Source organism: Taudactylus pleione, unplaced genomic scaffold (genome assembly GCF_031769625.1).
Source record: "Taudactylus pleione unplaced genomic scaffold, aTauple2 ptg000015l, whole genome shotgun sequence".
NCBI classification, from domain to species: domain Eukaryota; kingdom Metazoa; phylum Chordata; class Amphibia; order Anura; family Myobatrachidae; genus Taudactylus; species Taudactylus pleione.
The window spans coordinates 25,355,616-25,371,761 of record NW_028284417.1 but is presented as its reverse complement, the minus strand read 5'-3'; the positions used below and the strand labels follow the sequence as shown (position 1 = coordinate 25,371,761).

Here is a 16,146-nt window from a genome sequence, read left to right as displayed (position 1 = left end):
AGTACAATCAGCAATTTGCTCCCAAGCGCTGGAAAATGGACCAAAACTGTTGTTTGAACAAATTGTTTAGATCAAACATTTAACAAACTTGTCTGACCGACCATTTTCATCTGTTTTCTGGAATTTAGGAGCAAATTGCTGATCATTTACTCCCATTCCTTACCAGATTTTCATTCCAACCAATCAACAAGTTGGCTGGTTGGATGTAAGTTGTTCTAGTGTGTGGCCAGCTTAAGACAAAAAAAACAAAACAGATCACAGCGCTGAACCGCAATTTAGATGCAAATGATTGTCTAAAAATGTTATACATTTAATCAAACATGGTAACAAATTGAAAACATATGTAGCAATTAAAAAGCAGGAGTATACAGCAAAGTTACACACACACCTTGCAATACCTAATTGGTAGCAGGAGCTGTTCACATTCAGTCGCTCTCACGGACACTGGACTTCCACTGATGCGGTGAGAGTACAGGCTACACTTAGCCATTGACATAGGGCTCTTACACACGGGATTCTCAACTTGCTTCACAAGCTACTATTCTTCCACTGACCTTTGGGACATTGTGCAATACTCAAATAAGCCGCCTAGGAGACCTCCGTTATCGGAGAGCATTACAATTGGACTCCAGCTTATTGTTAGCATTTTCCCTATGTGGATAATATTATAAAGTTTCCATTTGTTGCTCTTTTATATGGCTTGGTTCTTTGTGTCATATCCATAGTGACATAGACTGTTACTCCTGCTTTTTATTTGCTACATATGTTTTACATTTGTTACCATGTAAACGAGACTCAGAGCAGTTAGACTCAGAGCTACAAGACCTACTTGTTGATGAAAATACACTGATACTTGTCAGAAAATGTCTGTAGCCATAGGGATCATTGTCCCTTATAACCAATGCAGTCATATGATACTAATGATCCCATTTGAATGTATATATCTCTGGGGTTTACATAATGGGGGTAAGGTACAATCAGGGAGATTGCTGGAGTCTTCAGGGAGACGGAGATTGCTGCTATTTCAGAGAGTCTCCCTGACAATCAAGGAGAGTTGGCAAGTATGGCCTACATTGTGCATGGGGATGTGCATATATTATGTGTATATGTTATATGGTCTCATTTACTTAGTTACAGTAAATTGTATAGATTTACCCGGTACCAAGGAGTTCTATGATATACAAAAGCTATTGGCCACACCAATTGACATGACTTCAAATATCTGTAATATTAGAACTAAAAAATCTCTAATCATGTATAGTAGGGAATGCATTACAGGTTGAGTCTCCCATATCCAAATATTCCGAAATAAAGAATATTCCGAAATACGGAATAATTTTGGCATGACTGAGATAATGAAACCTTTGATTTTTGATGGCTCAATGTACACAAAGTTTGTCTAAGGCACAAATTATTATTAATATTGTATAAAATAACCTTCAGGCTCTGTGTATAGGGTGTATATGAAACATAAATGAAATTCATGTATGCACACACTCTTTTTTTGAGCCACAAAATTATTGAAAATATTGTATAAAATGACCTGCAGGCTGTGTGTATAAGGTGTATATAACACATAAATGCATTCTGTGTATATATTGGGGTCCCATTCCCAAGATATCTCATTATGATATGCAAAATATTCCAAAATACGGAATAATCCATTATCCAAAATACCCCTGGTCCCAAGCATTTTGGATATGGGAGACTCAACCTGTATCTTTAAAATACACAATGTTTCTTATGCACAGTGATTCTCCATTTATACAGATATGGTTTGTGTCACTGTGAGATCTGCATACGTGGACGATTATGGTAGTAGTTTAATTCGGAATGGATCAAAATTAGCCTACGTGACTCCGCAGATCCCCCATCACTGCATAACTTGCATTAAGCCTCTGTCCCCATAGACCTATATGGGGATGGCAGAAAGCAGGGCTAAATAGGTGAGCACCGGAGAAGCCCTGTCGTCAGTAAAAATACCTGAAAACAAGTTATTCTTGGCTTAATAAATAGACCCCTAAGACATCCACACATATACAGTCATTTTATTATTTGAGTAACGTATATGTAAGACAAGTACATTATTTCTTCAGATATTAAGGTAACTCTTGATATTTAGAAGTGAAGGTGCAGGGTGCAAATTTCTAGGCTGTATTATTTTCTTTTTTCTTTTTATTTCCTACATATTTTACCAAAGTGCTTGCATCCTGTGTACATATTCAATATTTTTCTTTTAATAAATAATAAATTCTCATTTCATGTTTCATAACCCAGATAGATATATTTTAAACATATGTATTTAAAAATACTTGTTCCCAACTACTGAGATTTTGTGATTCGTGGATTAGGGAATGTGTGCTTGCCTAATTTTGCAAAAGTGGCATTATTTACGTTCTCCCAAAGATTCCTTCTCCAGGCCACAAGAGGTCAGTCACAACAAACTATATATAAATCATTTACTCTCAAACTGCAACTGTACTGATCAAGCAAAGTAACAGAAAGTGAAAGTGTAAGGATGATAGACTATGCGTTCTGAATATTATAACTGATCCATTTAAGTCACGCAACACTGTTATATGTGAAATATAGTTTTATAATTTACTAAGCAGTGGTTTTAGCCGTTGGTTTTAAAGGGGCAATAATATTAAATACAAAATACATTTATATCTTTTTACCTGCGAGTAAATACTGGCTGCAATTGCATGTAGCCCACAAATGCCGGACAGCTTTATTTTACACTACAAATTAGATATTAGTTTGGAGACTCCCCTCCCAAATCCAAAGGGGGAATTCATGTAGGTGGGAGTTTGTAAAAGGTGTTAAACACGCACACTTCGCCTTAAGTTGCACACTTTGCCTTCATGTGCGCACTCGAGATACACACAATTCAATTAGAAATGCCAATTCGCATTACAGTGAGAGTGTGCAAATTTTGTCCAAAAAACGAACAGGGAAAATAGCATAAAAAAGTGGGGACACCTTACTAGATCCCAAAAAAGGGACAACTTTGTTAGCAAAGACTGTAAGGAAAGTATTGTATGCTTTTGAAAGGTGTCAAATGGCTGATTTTTGCATTTTTTAAAACAAGTAAAATAATGTAAAAAGCCTTTAGAATTCTGTTTAATTACAAAGGAATTAAATGGAAAATTAAAAAAATAAATATAAAAATGCTTTTGGGGTAATTTGAGGCAACTTAAAAAAAAAAAAACAATTATAAGAAGCAATTATTTTTCACTGAAATAAATACTTTGATTAAATTTGGGGTATGTTATTTAGCTAAAAAGCAGATTTTGGGGTAATTTGAGGCCATTTTTTTTAACTCTAAAAATGACATGTAATTATTGGCCCAATTAAGCTAATTGAAAACTTCCAATTGCCTAATTAGTCATTATGGGGGGAGGGGATGGGGTGTCCATAGGGTTCTGCACAGTGTCCTGACATTTTTACCTTAAAATAAAGATTTTCCTTACCTTTTCACCTGCTCAGGGGGGTGCGAACAAAGGGCCTGATTCATTACCGATCGCAACTGCGATTACGCATGCAATTGGCAGATTGTTGCATTCTGCGCATGCATAAGCATCGCAGTGTGCCTGCGCAAACCGGCCACTACGATTGGGACTGTGTCGCACTGACTATGCAGACCCATCACAGAGTGATTGACAAGAAGTGCCATTTCTGGGTGGTGATGGGGGGTGGTCAGAGACACGCATGCATGCCAGTGCGTTTGAATGCCAGTGTATGGCCGTGCATAAATTAGCCACTGTGTTGCTGTAAGCAGCCTGAGCACACATAGCGTGCGATGAGGTTAGCAATTCCTGAGTAAGGTCAGAGCTTGTGCAAGAGTGCGTGAGGCTGCGATGGCACTCGATAGTACAGATGGTTTTGCAGTCTTGCTAAGCATCACGGATGTGTGTAAGATAAAGTGGGTGTCCTTATGTTGTGCAGCGATGGCATAGCGATCACAGTGGATTAGCATACTATTGCAGTGAGACTGTGTGTGTAATCACTATTGCAATCGCACTTGCAATCGGTAGTGAACCAGGCCCAAAGACAGGCAAATTTACTCTGAAAAAGAAATAATCCGATTTTTATGCAGATCGAGCAATTGTTTGCCATTGCACATGCGTATAAGCCGCACTGCACACGGGCTGCAATTGTCTTTCAATTCAACGTGCAGAGGATTCATTTGCAAAATGAGTGACAGGTAGTCAGCGTTTGGTGGAGGTAACGGAGGCGGGCCCGGCGACATTGCGGTACTAAGGGTACACCCGTCCCGGGCCCTGAGACTCAGAGGGCTCCGAAGTTCAGAGAGGTCTGTGATGCCTAATTGTAGTCTATTAACTGACAGGCGACTAGCACACCTGCCCACCTATTCCCGTCCCCCCAGCTCTCTTACCCCGTCACCCGGCCCACAGTATGAATTATATCGCGCGTCATAACGCTGACGCTGTGCCCTCCGCTGTTGTGTTCCTGCCTTCCTCCCTGCAACCACAGCGTGGTCCACTTAAGAGGCTGCTGAGGAGCAGGAAGTTGGAACAGGCAGCAGGCGACGGAACCACCAGGCAGATGGTGGCACAAACAAGCAGCAACAAAACTGTCAGCTCAGCTCTCTGCGGACACATGAGGCAGCTGCAGCAGAGTCTGGTAAGTGATACTGACAGTGCACCAATGTACTTCTCTCTCTCTTTCTCTATTGCTGCTGTTTGTTCATAGGAGTGGAAATTACAAATATATATATATATATATATATATCATGGCTGGGGCCCCCAGAGGTATAATTGTGCCGGGTCCCAAGATTTCTGTTGCCCGCCCTGAACGGAGGGGTTTGGTCAATATCATGCAGCCATGTCTGACAGTTTAAACGCCGTGACATGGGTGTACATATTAGCACGGACTACGATTGACTTTCGATTCCACGTGCACAGAGGATCCATTCGTGAATAAGTGACAGGTAGTCAGCTTTTGGTGGAGGGAACGGAGGGGTGGTCAATAAAATGCAGGCATGTCTGACCGTTTAAACGCCGTTACATGGGTGTACATATTACCCCTTGCATTCTCCTACACAGCGTGAGAGCACTCTGGGCCTGTTCAGATCCGCTCGTGAGCGCTGAGCGCTCGCAAGTGGGTCGATGTTGGCCCAGTGCGCATGCGCACGAGGGAGCCGGCTCCGTCGTGCGCATGCGCGAGACCCGGATAGAGACGGCCAAGCCGTCGCTATGGGTCTCGCTACAAAGGGGGCATGCTGTCGATGGTGAGTGACAGCATGCCCCCTTTGATGGGCGTGCCGGGGGCGTGGCTGGCCAAACGGAGGCGTTCCCATGGGAACGCCTACCATCTGGGGCCGGCCCCACTGACATCACAAGTGAAGTCAGTGGGAGTGCTCTCGGCTCTGATAGAGCTGAAAGCACTCCAGGGCTTGTGGCAGACGAGACCCTACCACAAGGGTCTCGTCACAAACTCGATAGTCGCGATGGTCTTGACCATCGCGACCATCATTTTGGCTGCTCGCTATAGCTGTGGGTGGTCAACCACAGCTGTGCGAGCGGCCAGGAGGCCGCTCAAATAAAACAGAGGGACGGCCCTGATTCAGAGCGAATGCTCTGTCAGAGCGTCCGGCTCTGAATCAGGGCCTCTGTGTGTCAGGAGAGCAGCCGAGTCTGCACCTGGTTATACCAGCTGTAAGGGAAAGATCGCCGCTCGATGTGCTTTAATGTTACCGATATTTACGCAGGTAAATTACGTCGTATGTATATGAGAAGGCAGCATTGGGCGTCCATATGCTCGAGTAAGATTTGTAACTATTAGCATATTTTCGCAGCTGCATTGCTTGTGAAATCGCAGCTGCGATCACATTATCGTCCATCTCTGAATCAGGCCCATGGTGACAGGGGAATGGGATTGAAATGCTGGCGGCTCGACAATCCCGACAGTGTGTGCCTGACAGCAGGAAATCCCGACAGCGGCAGGTAAGTGATCTGACCCTCCCCTCTCCCCCCACTAACCCTCCCTTAGGGGTGTCTAACCCTAAACTCCTGGGGTGGTGCCTAACCATAACCTCCCCCCGGGGGTGCCTAACCCTAACCCCCCTTTACCGCTCCCTAAACCTATCCCTCCCTGGGGGGTGCCTAACCTTAAACTCTCCCTGGGGGTGCCTAACCCTAATATTCCCCCCTAGGGGTGCCTAAGCCTAACCTCCCCCCCAAAAAAAACAACGCTAACCCCAATAACTGCCCTAAACCTAACCCTCCCCCTCGCAGCTAACAGGTCGGGCGCCCCGGACTTGCCTCGTTCGGGCACACATTGTCCTGGATTCCGGCGTCGGGATTATGATAGGCGTCAGTATTTCGACGCCTATCATAAATCCTTTACCGGCATTCTGCAGTTGGGATTGTGAGCCGCCGGGCACATAACTACATCCCGGTGACAGGATATATGGGTGGATCATGGATAATGCACTAATGTGCTGGATCCATTTAGCCCACAGATGCAAGCTGAGATTTAACTTGCACTGTCTATACTGTGTGCATTTGCAAAACGTAACAAGAGAACTAGCATTGGGCAATTGGACACTTCTATAAATAAGGAACTTTCCTTGGAAAGTAATGTATAGACAGTTTACAACTATTATTTTTGGAATGTAACAAATGTGCAAAATCTGCTTTTAGGGATTTCCCTACATGAAATAATACCATGGACATGCCTAAGCAAGGGCCGATACTGTATGTGTAGTCAATTTAGTAGTTTTCACTCAAAGTAGAGAGACATAGAGCCCAATTCAGACCCGGACGCTAAGCAGCGTTCACTCGTAGCTGCCGATGGTTCGCATTGTGCGCATGCGTATGCATTGCAGTGTGCATGCATGAACCACTGCAAAAAATCGGGAAGCGTTCACTCGCCGAGCATAGACAGCCCAGCAGAGTGAGTGAATGGAGAAGCCGTTTGTGGGTGGTAACAGGGGCTGGCCACTAGAAACAGGGGATGGAGGTGTGAACGCAGGCGTGTCTGACCGCAATAACGCAGTTTCAGTGGCGAGCATAATTAACAGGCAGCGTCATAGTACACGTCATCTGGTTGTATTTCACACTGAAGTGCTCGCAGTGCTTGCGGTAGGGTATAGTCTACCTCAAGCGCTACGTTCGCTTCCGATTGTACCCAATGTACGGATGGTTGCATACACTTCCTGGAGATGACGTGCGCAAGTGGGCGTCTTAAGACAGGCTGGTGGCTGTCTGCATACACAAAGCGAACTCACGGCAAGACATAGTGGGTGTGCTTATGCCTTGCCGTGCGATCGCCTGCCATGCCGTCACTTAGCTGAATTTGCATATGCTGGGAACGAGCGAACGTATCTAGCGACCGGGTCTGAATCGAGCACATAGTACTAAGCATAACTCTGTAACTGAGAGGCAAGAAGTGGCTGAGATCACACAACTCGCAAGAGAGCCGGAGAACAGTACAGATAAGAGTAGCAGGTAACAGGAGGACCATGGGTCAGAGATCATAGTAGTATCAGAGATGGGTTAGCAGGCAAGGAGGGCCCACAGGGTCAAACTGATTCAAACAGACTGGAGGGCTAACCAAGGTGGTCACATTTCATATACCCCACAGAATGGTGAGCAACTGCAGGGAAAACATATGAATGAGGTAGGTAAGTGTTAATATGGTAATATGGGATGCAGTGACACATTGAGGGATTATTACTGTGCCATCAAGCACACTTACTCATTACCATTTACATTTATCCAATATGTCATGAATCAAAGAGTGAGCTTTAAGATGTAATGTAGACAGGCACACTTTCTGCATTCCTGCTAGATACAGACACGTGCCCAGATACAGTATCTTGGCAGACTTCCACACACAGTCTAAACAAGCTGCACAATGCTTGGGATCCATATTTAATTTTAATTCCTCTTTAGGAGCTGTGAGAAGATAGAGAAAGACAGCACTAATAGTCTATGGGACTGGTTCTGAGCTCCTTATACCGGCATAATTAGCCATGTTTAGCACACTGTGCATGCGGAGAAGCGCATTTATTACCCATTAAAAGCAGCAAAGGGAAGCACATTTCTGGCGGATCTCTTGCGCCCAGCACGGATCAGGTGCGATTGCCGATATCAATTATGACAGTTTTGTCTGCGGACAGTGGGAGGGGCAGCATGCTGCTTGAAGCTGTACAAATGTGCAGTAACATTTGCATTAGCAGCACAGATTCTCGCATTAGCATAAGGTAGTAAATCTGACTCCTTTGGCATCACATAATACAGTCACCTTATGTCCAACTCTGTATGGGCCCTACAGGGCCGGCTCCAGGGATCTAAGCATCCTGTGCCGGTCTGGTAAGCTGTGCCCTGCTATCGCGCGTGACCCAAATCAGCGCTGCATCCATTCACACTCCGGGGGTCCGGCACCGCCGCACAGCTGCGGCGGTGGGGGTCCCCAACTTCCCGATTTCACCACCCGCGGGCCACTTCGGCCCACCGGTGGAACAGCGGGACAGTACCGCTGAAATCGGGATGTTGGGGAGGGGTTCGCCCTCTATGGGTGGCGCCCCTGTTCGACCGCACTGGTCAAACACCCTTAGAGCCCGGCCCTGGGGTCCTATATGTGTACATGGTGATCCAATCATATGTGTAGTGAATGAATGAGTGAACTGAACTCCCATTATTTGCATTTTTTTACTTACCTGGGTTCAAAGTGCCCTTGTGCGTAGATCCCTTATTTTTGGTGCATTTGAAAGCACCTCACCGCAATGTGCTGTGATCATCGAAGCTTGAACATGGAAATAAAGTGCTGTGCTGCTTACATAGCTTATGGGTATCTGCAGCTGCACTGAAGATCTACACCATTGGAAGGCGGGAATATAGGAAGCCGATGGTTATCAACGTCTATGTCCATTCCTAAGCAGTGTCTGCATTAGCACAGGGCAGTGATGTAAGGTTACTGTCAATTGTGCATCAGAAACACTGATGTGCTATATGCACCTTTGTACGTATTAAATAACAATTATACATTGGGTTATGTTCACAATGTCGACAGAAAGCAGGCTTCAACACGTCGACATTCGCAATGACGCAAGTTTAGGGTTAGGCTGCGATCAGAGTTAGGGATATTTACTTCGGTAATGGAAAATCGCATGTTCGATATGCCGGCTGCCAGGGTTGCATACATTTTTTTTTTTTTTTAAACAATCAAAAACGGATTTATTTGATTTAAATAGGATTTTTTATTAACATTTTTTTTTTAAATAAACGTTTAAAAATGTAAATAATTTTTTTATAACAAATCCAATTTAAATCCCAAAAAAATAAAAAAATCTGATTTAAATCAAATAAATCAATTTTTTTTTTTTAAATCCAATTTTATGCAACCCTGTCGGCTGCTGACATTTGACCTGTCAACCTCCCATCTACATTTTGTACCACACTCCCTACATCCAATGTAATTTTTTTGTGCATATCTGCTAGTTTTATTGTATAAAAAGATAACAGATTTTATAGTTTCACTATATTATATATACTGTACTTACATTTTTTGGTGAACTTAAAAGTATTCTTTTGTTTGTTCCCTGTTTTCCTGAACACATCAAACACATTTTGCATTGTATGCTATATCCTCATAGTGATTAACTCAACACTTGACAGTAAAGGGATCTTGAGTAAGGGGACCTCTTTTCACATTACATTTAGTTGTGCAAATAAATGCTACCACTTGTATTGCTGTTCTTACTGACACTAAGGGCTTGGGAGAACATCTAGCTATCCACTTGTCTGTCTGCCACAGTTTATCAAACAGCCTAAAAAAAGTAGCAGCACAAAACAGAATAATTATCACATTAACACAGCTTGACCATTGGTGTGTATGTACAGTAATGACCTATTAAACCCTGTTCCACATACTGGAGCAACCCCCTCCTCCCAAAACCTCATCCCCCAGAGGCACCAGCTGTCAGATTTAGTAAAGAATGTTTTCCAAAAATAAAAATAAAATAAATAATGTTCACATATAGAGGCACCAAGAGAATTACCCTTTTACACGTCTTCATTTTGTGAAAGTGACTTTATCATTGTTTACACACGGACATATTTGAAATTAACCAATGGAAAAAAGTTTATAAGATATATTGGCTTAACATTAATTTGTTTACATTCACTTGATCCTAAACTGGCAAAAGCAGTTTTACCCGTACCTGTACTTTAGAGAAATAGAGGTTATTTGTCACTGTACCAACTGGGACACAAATGTGGGCTTATGGGATTTATAATGAGTAGGAGGAGTAGTTATGGGTATTTAGCCTTTTGTGTGTTTTTTTCTTTGCATTTTATTGATTGTTAAATTGAATACATTTTGTCTTAATTATGAGAGACTTTTAGAGTATTGTTATAGTTATTTATATTTTCAAGCTGACACAGTGCAGGTTAGTTATTTTTCTATTTATATCCAAAATAAAATTTCTTTTTGTTTTATGTATTGTACCAAAATGTTGTTTTTTTGTAAACTTATATGTGCCAGGAACATGCTAATTTCTTATAGTGCAGATTTTCTAAATTATTCAGACAATGAATTAATTTTTGTTCCTAAACATTAATCTTGTTTGTCTATTAATATAAACACAGTGTTTGCAACAATGGTAATATTTTCGGTAATTCTTCATATAACTGACGAATGTCTCCAAGGCATCCTATATGTAGTAACCAAAATGTAAAACAATATATTTGTCACATAAAAGCCCCTATTGGAATATTATTTTAATGTGACAAATGATATTTGCTGTGCTGAACACATGACATGGTGATAATTATGCCACATATAACAATGAGAGGATCAGTGCCTTTTTTATGAAAAAGGTGTTGGTATGCTCCTAAAGTTACATGTTGATATAAGATTTATAGTGGCTTCCACACTCTGGATGGGAGTACTTGTTTTAGTCATTTCTGCAATTATTTCATGGATTTATTCCTGTTGCTGGAACTAGTAAAAGAATAAAAAATTAGAGCAAAAGGAAGTACATACCATTACAAAAAGTACTGGAGAGGACACATATGTGCAAGATTATACTTACTCCAGATAAGACACAGTCAATGATTATAATAAGCAGTGTCGGACTGGTGCATGAAGGGTACACCCGAGGAATACAGCTGTAGGGGCTCATGCTTATGGGGTCACCATTATAAATAGATATAGTATATACAGATAGTGCATGCAGGATAATTTACCATAATGATAACAGCAATGCAACGTAGTAAATACACCATGCAGTATAATATAACATATGTATAACATACTTACATACTTGCCTACTCTCCCGATTTTTAGCCCCCCAGCACCCCTGGAAGAGTAGGCAAATCTCCTGAATCCTGCCCACTTCCTAGTTAAGTGGACAGCATGGGGACATTCTACAGGGAATTCACGGGTCTGTAGGGAGGGGACATGGCTAAATGACGCAAACCGCGTCTTTTAGCACCGCCCCTTCCTTGCAAAGCTCAGAATTGCTGCATTTTGCTTGAGATGAGGCGGGGCCTAATGACGTCTGCAGTCCGGTCCTGCCCCCCGAAGATGTCAGCAGAGTCTTCTCAGCGGGCTTCTCCTGGAGAGTTTTTTAAAGTCGACAAGTATGATGTATAGTACTTAAGTACATGATGAGGATCCTGTCTATAAATACCACATTAATGCGGTCCATATACAGATGTGTACTTACACATCTTTGGTGCAGTCGCGTTAGAAAGCCCCTCTGGGTGCGCCAGGTCCCGTGAGACTCTGCTACTGCCGGACGTCTTTTTTACATCTTCTTTTGCCAAAAATGCGTCTAAGTTGCAATGCGATACCACTAGGACGCATCAACAGACTGTGCTGATTATTTGGTATGCAACACTTGTTGCATACCAAACTGAGGACCTCATTCAGAGCCGGACGCTATTTGCGGTCGTTCGTTCAGAAAAAAGGGGTGGCTGTTCAAATGAACTGTTCGCTCTTTGCGGTCTGTTCACGCCTCTATGGCTGAACGAGCTAACAAAACTTGCGGTTGTTTTTTGGATAACTACGCCCCCTGGCCGCTCGCATCCTACGTCATGTTCGCTATTTATTAGATTAATCGAGTACATCGACCAGCGTATGAACTGCTCGCTATTCTTGTGGTTGGTTTTTCCTACCACAATCTTGCGAGCAGTTCTGACTATAAAATAACCCAGTGACGTGGTCAATGACGCTGCTGTATTAATTATGCACACCCATAAAACGCCCGTTTGGACCTTTAAGCACGTCTGCGTTCGGATCTCCACTCCCCGTTTTCAAGCACCTTCCCCTGTTACCACCCACATACGCCTCCTCCTGTCACTCAAAATAGCAGGCATTCGCTATTTAGCGAACAAACGATTTTCGGCCGCCCAGACTGGTTCGCGCATGCGTATTACGATCCGTACGCATGCGCAGTTGGGCAAACATCGCTCGGAACGAATGAGCGGCCGCTTACGAGCGGCTCTGAATCAAGCCCTGAGTCCCTGAATCTGTATACGAATACGAAGTGCTACAATGTAGCGGCTGCAGATTTTTTAATTCCAAGTTCCATTGTGGTTCATATACAGACTCAGATGCATTAGGCGAAATACATGCCATTGTAAAAATTAAATTAAACTAAGCTCTTGTTCTAAGTAATTGTAGGTTAGTGAATGAATGCAGAGCTGCAATGCCATTCCAATCACGGCAGGAACTGAGTTCATTATGTTAAAGCCCACAGCCAACATGATGAACGGACAGGGCTGTGTCGTGACCACCCAACTTGATTGGCAGGAGGGCAAATATTGGTGTAGTTCTTTCTATAGAAGCAACCAAGCAACCATGTCCATCAGTGGTCATGTTCCACCAGGTAACTGACCCTCTAATAGTTACAATGTATAATTTGATTTTCATTGGTTCAGAGCCCTAAAATGCATACCTCCCAAACGTCCCGATTTAGGTAGGACAGTCCCTGCCCCTTGCCGTGAGGCCACACTCCCTCTATAAATACCAATCATGCTGCTGTTGGCAAGACACTGATTTAATATGAAGTAAAGTGAAATAACCATTTCTTAATTTTCTGTTTTATTTCTCTTTACCTGGTTACATATTACTCCAGTGCCAAGTGTGTTAAATAAGAACAGTCTGTCATATCATCATCATCATGGATTAGTTAACTTACTAAATGCATATTTTGTTTTTACTTACATCGTCCTGAATATCAAGCTCACACCCAGCTTTTAGCAAGATTTGGACCACATTAAGATGTCCTTTATTGGCTGCAAGATGTAGCGGGGTTCGTCCATGCTGCAAAGAGAAAAATAAAATACTATTTTTAGAGAGAAAATTCCCTATGTAAAAGGGATATGACAATTTGTCACATTGGCAGACTACCACTACTATACATGAAGAGAAAAAGCTGCCTCTTAGCAGGGTCAAGTAGATCCTCCATCATCCAACATTAGATAGTTTGTGCCCATCCAACTATTGGGGACCCCATATTCTGACACATCCTTTTACATTACACAGTACTGACAGCTCCTTAGGGCACAGAAGATCAGCAAAACTCTGTGTAATAAGGGAAGGGAATTAACCCTGAGGTATCATACTCTCCAGATAGGCTTTGTTTCTATTGTACTTAATGTACTTGCATTTCTATCAACTACTCAACTCAGAGGCATCACCGGGTGACATCCGGGGCAGCAGTCATCGCATGCGGAAGGGAGCGTGACCTCGTGCACTCAAGGCCATGCCCAGCACTCTGGAAGCAAACTGGAAGCCTCCAACCTCCACCAGCATAATGTGACCTGCGTCATTCATCACCTCTTCAGTGCTGTTTGGCGACAGCATCCAAGGGGGTAACAACAAAACAGCAGAGCAGCCCACCCCGTGTCAGTGTCATCTGGTATGGTCCGCATCCCTTTAGTGATGCTACTGAATCCACTATATGTGCTTCCATCTCTATTCTTCCATATAATGAGAATTGAAGATTTACTTAACCATAAAAGAGCTACATAATTGCCAGTAAGAAGATCCAGTAATGATAACCCTACTTTCAAAGTCTGGCATGCAGAAATGATTTATAACTCAAGACTCCATTTCTATACAGATTTAGGGCCTAATTCAGAGATGTAACAAAAACCGTATGAATTACATGCGACGACGGCGCATGTGCATGTGCAGAATGGGTCCAATGAGAAGGCACGCTGCACGCAGTGCCCCAAGCTGTAGCTTGTTTGACATGCTGCAGTCGTTTGAGGGTGAGGGCACTGTTTCAGATTTACTGGCATTGCATGAAGTCAGGAAATGCCCATCCTGGGTATGCATGGTCGCGATGCTGATATGATCCTGCGTCTTCAGAAGGAGGCATCGTATCTTAGATGCCGGCAGGAGGCGTCTTTTCCCTTCAGACACCTCCTGCAGACATTAACGTATTTTTGCACAGGAGCCGCGTCCAAAGATGCAGATCCAGGTAAATCAGGCCCTAACTACACTATTTTATTTGTTCTATTTACCACTTAGTTTATGTGTACTTCATGGATCCCTGTTATCTATATATAATGAAGCCCCATTAGATGCAGTATAACCAACTTCTTATATAGGTTATGAAACATGTAGGGCGGAATGTAATAGCTGCTGATTTATGAAAAGCGGAACGACTCCGGTGAGTTGCAAGACACCGTATGTAACAGTCTGTCAGTGGCCTCAGAGTTGCCAGAATTACACCAGAATGACACACGTATGGACAAATGTTATACATACAAGATGTCAGATGTAATAACCTGCAACTTTTCAACTCCCTGGAAATGTGTGTTAAAACTTTGCCAACAATAGGGGTGCCTTTTGCTTTTCTTTTAATAAATAATGAAAATATATTTATTATTAATAATAATAACAATGTGTTTTGTCAAATATGCTATATAAACTTTCATTAGTCTACTGTACAGATGTGTCCACATATATATAGCCTCCTTGCGCATTAACCAGCCATTCTAGTCACGCCATGCCGTGGTGCAACTCGGTAGCACAGAGCGTCTTTTTGTGTGACTCTTTTCCTTAAAATGCATCTTATTCACAAAATGATGCAAATAGGATGCACAAGCCTGAATGCTGATAATGATATGCGGCATGCCTATATTCTGTGTGCGACGGCGATTCTCTCTGCATGCGATATGCTACACTACAGTGTCACAGCCACTGACACTAACTTAACATTTCACATGTAGATATATAGAATATAGGCATCCTATTTGCAACGCTTTGTGAAAAATAAATATTTTAAGGGAAAAAGTCACATGAAGAGTTGCTCGGTGCTATAGAGTCACACAGCGCTCACGTGTTAATGTGTAACGCGACTTGTAGTGTACGGAGGTTAGGAGGTGTATAAACACCTAACACAAACCGGAGATACCGGATTTGCGCAGGTCTTCATGTCCTTAAGAACAGAGCAATTTGTTCTGCTCATATTGATAGGCTGACACTAATGATATGCTTATGACTAATAGCCAAGCAAGGATCCGTATGCAGTTACACATGCAAAATCACAGAACTGGCTGGAACGGCATTGGTTACTGGAAAGGATTTAGAAAACATTTTTCATAGTTTATTTAAGCTTATCTCATTGGATTCAATACAGCTGGGGTGATTCTAGAACAACAGTGCATAATATATATCTTATTCAGCAGGTTGCTTAGGGCGTACTGCCACAAAATATGCAATCTTGGAGTGCATCTATCACAAAACTTGTTAAACATGTAAAATATTTACTGCAGTTCTCACATCTCAATTAAAAAACCTCTATGTGGCATCTGCAATGTACATAAAAAAATCCAGAGCACTCACAGATAACAAATTTTAAATAATAACGTACACAGATCGTAAATATACACATAGGGTTGTTTCAAGAGAGTAGGGGCTCCGTGTGCAGTCTCTGTCCGGAGCCCCCTCCTCTCTCTCCGGCAGCTGGCTGTGCGAAGTACCGCACTGGTAGACTCTGGGCACTAGAGTGTGCCCAAAGTCTACAGCGCATGTGCAGTAGGGAAGACACCGGGAAAATGGCTACGACACCATTTTCCCGGTGTCTTCCCTACTGCACATGCGCAAAACGCCGGGAAAATGGCCGCAGCAGCCATATTCCAGGTGATTCTGACA

General features: G+C 42.7%; 1 protein-coding gene across 5 annotated transcripts in view; it reads right to left on the bottom strand.

Moving 5' to 3' along the window:
- The window catches only part of ANKRD6 (ankyrin repeat domain 6), a 241,361-nt gene that overhangs the window by 49,187 nt on the left and 176,028 nt on the right, over positions 1 to 16,146 (bottom strand). For all 5 annotated transcript variants that reach the window (XM_088472020.1, XM_088472018.1, XM_088472022.1 and 2 more), the window contains exon 3: positions 13,204 to 13,302. In XM_088472020.1, coding sequence (XP_088328146.1) covers positions 13,204 to 13,302 — 99 coding nt within the window. The remainder of the gene's footprint in view (positions 1 to 13,203; positions 13,303 to 16,146) is intronic.